Here is a 2,094-nt window from a genome sequence, read left to right on the forward strand (position 1 = left end):
TGGCTGAGCTGGGAACCCCCCCCGGCACGGCGCTATGGGGCCGATTTAGGGCAGCGCTATGGGGCCGCGGGGGGAGGACTGTGGGGGGGACCGATATGGGGGAACGGCTCCGGAATGGGGTGGGGGGCGGCCCTATAGGGCTGGGAGGGCGTCTCGGGGCGACCCTATAGGGCTGCGGTGTTGGTTTGGGGGGGGGGTTACGCTCGGAAGTGTTGTGGGGTGGATCTATGGGGCGCCGAGTCCATTTCGGGGTGACCCTATGGGGCGCTGACCCCATTTTAGGGTGATCCTACAGGGCTACGTCCTTATTTCGGAGCAGCCCTATAGGGGCACGACTCCGCGGTGGTTTCAAGGCGATCCTATAGGGCTGCGTCTGTGGGTCAGAGCGCATCTGTGGGGTTACGACCCTATATGGCTTCAGTAGCACCCTATAGGGTTGCTGCCCCATTTTGGGGTGTTCCTATATGGCTGCTGCCCCATTTTGGGGTGTTCCTATATGGTTGTTGCCACATTTTGGGGTGTTCCTATAGGGCTGCAGTTCCGGTTTGGGAGCTGCTTGGGGTTTACAGCCCAGAAGTGTTATGGGGTGGATCTGTGGGGCGCTGACCCCATTTCGAGGCGACCCTATAGGGCTACATCCGTGTGTCGGAGCAGATCTGTGGGGCTACGACCCCATAGTGGTTTCAAGGTGATCCTATAAGGCTGTTTCTGTGTGTTGGAGCAGATCTGTGGGGTTACGACCCCATAGTGGCTTCAGTGCGACCCTATAGAGCTACAGACCCATTTTGGGGCAGCCCTATAGGGTTACGTCCGTGTGTTACAGCAGATCTGTGGGGTTACGGCTGCGTGGTGGTTTCAAGGCGATCCTATAGGGCTGTGGTACCATTGTGGGGTGATCCAGTGGTGCTCTGACCCTATTTTAGGGTGATCCTATAGGACTATGGTCCTATTTTAGGGCTGTGCTATAGGGCTGTGATAGCGTTTTGAGGTGACCCTATAGGGCTGTATTTGTCTGTTGGAGCTGCTCTATGGGGTTATGACCCCATAGCGGTATCAGTGCGACCCTATAGGACTACGCTCCTATTTTGGGGCAGTGCTGTGGGGCTCTGACCCCATTTGGGGGCAATTGTATAGGACTGCGATGCGAGTTTGTGGGATGCTTGGGACTTACGGCCCAGAAGTGTTGTAGGGTGGATCTGTGGGGCATTGACCCCATTTTGGGGTGACCCCATAGGGCTACATCCTTATTTCAGCTCAACCCTATGAGGTTACGACCCCACGTCCATTTCCCCCATGTCCCCCCATAACCCCATTCCTTTTTTTCCCCCAGGCTGCGCGATTTGGAGCGGGATGAGGACAGTCTGAGCGAGAAGGTGGGTGTGGGGGGACCCCAAAACCCCAATGTGTCCATTCCCCAAAACCCCAGAGCGTCTGTCGCCCAAAACCCCAAGGCATCTGTCCCCAAAACCGCGACGTATCCCTCCCCCAAAAGTCATTCTGGCCATTCCCCCAAAACCCAACACCTCCAGCCCCCCAAACCGAACCCATCCACCCCAAAACCCAACACATCCACCCCAAAAACCAACACATCCATCCCAAACCCAACTCATCCACCCCAAACCCAACTCATCCACCCCAAAACCCAACTCATCCACCCCGAAACCCAACATCTCCATCCCAAAACCCAACACTGCCATCCCAAACCCAACATCTCCATCCCCCAAACCCAAAATTTGCATCTCCCAAACCCAACTCATCCACCCCAAAACCCACCCCATCCATCCCAAAATCCATCACCTCCATCTCCCAAACCCAACACCTCCATCCCAAACCCCAACATCTCCATCCCCCAAACTCAACACATCCACCCCAAACTCAACACATCCACCCCAAACTCAACACATCCATCCCAAAACCCAACGCTTCCACCTGCCAAATCCAATATTTATATCCCCAAAACCCACCGCATCCACCCCAAAACTCAACATCTCCACCCCAAACCCAACACATCCACCCCCAAACCCAACACATCCACCCCCAAACCCAACACTTCCATCCCAAACCCAACATTTCCTTCCACCCCCAAACCCAACA

At 55.7% G+C, this 2,094-nt stretch overlaps 1 protein-coding gene across 1 annotated transcript in view; it reads left to right on the forward strand.

Annotated features, from left to right (window-relative positions):
• Window positions 1-1,141: 1,141 nt before the first annotated feature.
• The window catches only part of DNMT1 (DNA methyltransferase 1), a gene marked incomplete at its 3' end in the record, with an annotated part of 15,779 nt that continues 14,826 nt past the window's right edge, over window positions 1,142-2,094 (forward strand). The window contains 2 exon segments of the mRNA XM_019611108.1: window positions 1,142-1,185; window positions 1,331-1,373. Coding sequence (XP_019466653.1) covers window positions 1,142-1,185; window positions 1,331-1,373 — 87 coding nt within the window.

Source organism: Meleagris gallopavo, unplaced genomic scaffold, assembly GCF_000146605.3.
Source record: "Meleagris gallopavo isolate NT-WF06-2002-E0010 breed Aviagen turkey brand Nicholas breeding stock unplaced genomic scaffold, Turkey_5.1 ChrUn_random_7180001860475, whole genome shotgun sequence".
Classification (NCBI taxonomy): Eukaryota; Metazoa; Chordata; class Aves; order Galliformes; family Phasianidae; genus Meleagris; species Meleagris gallopavo.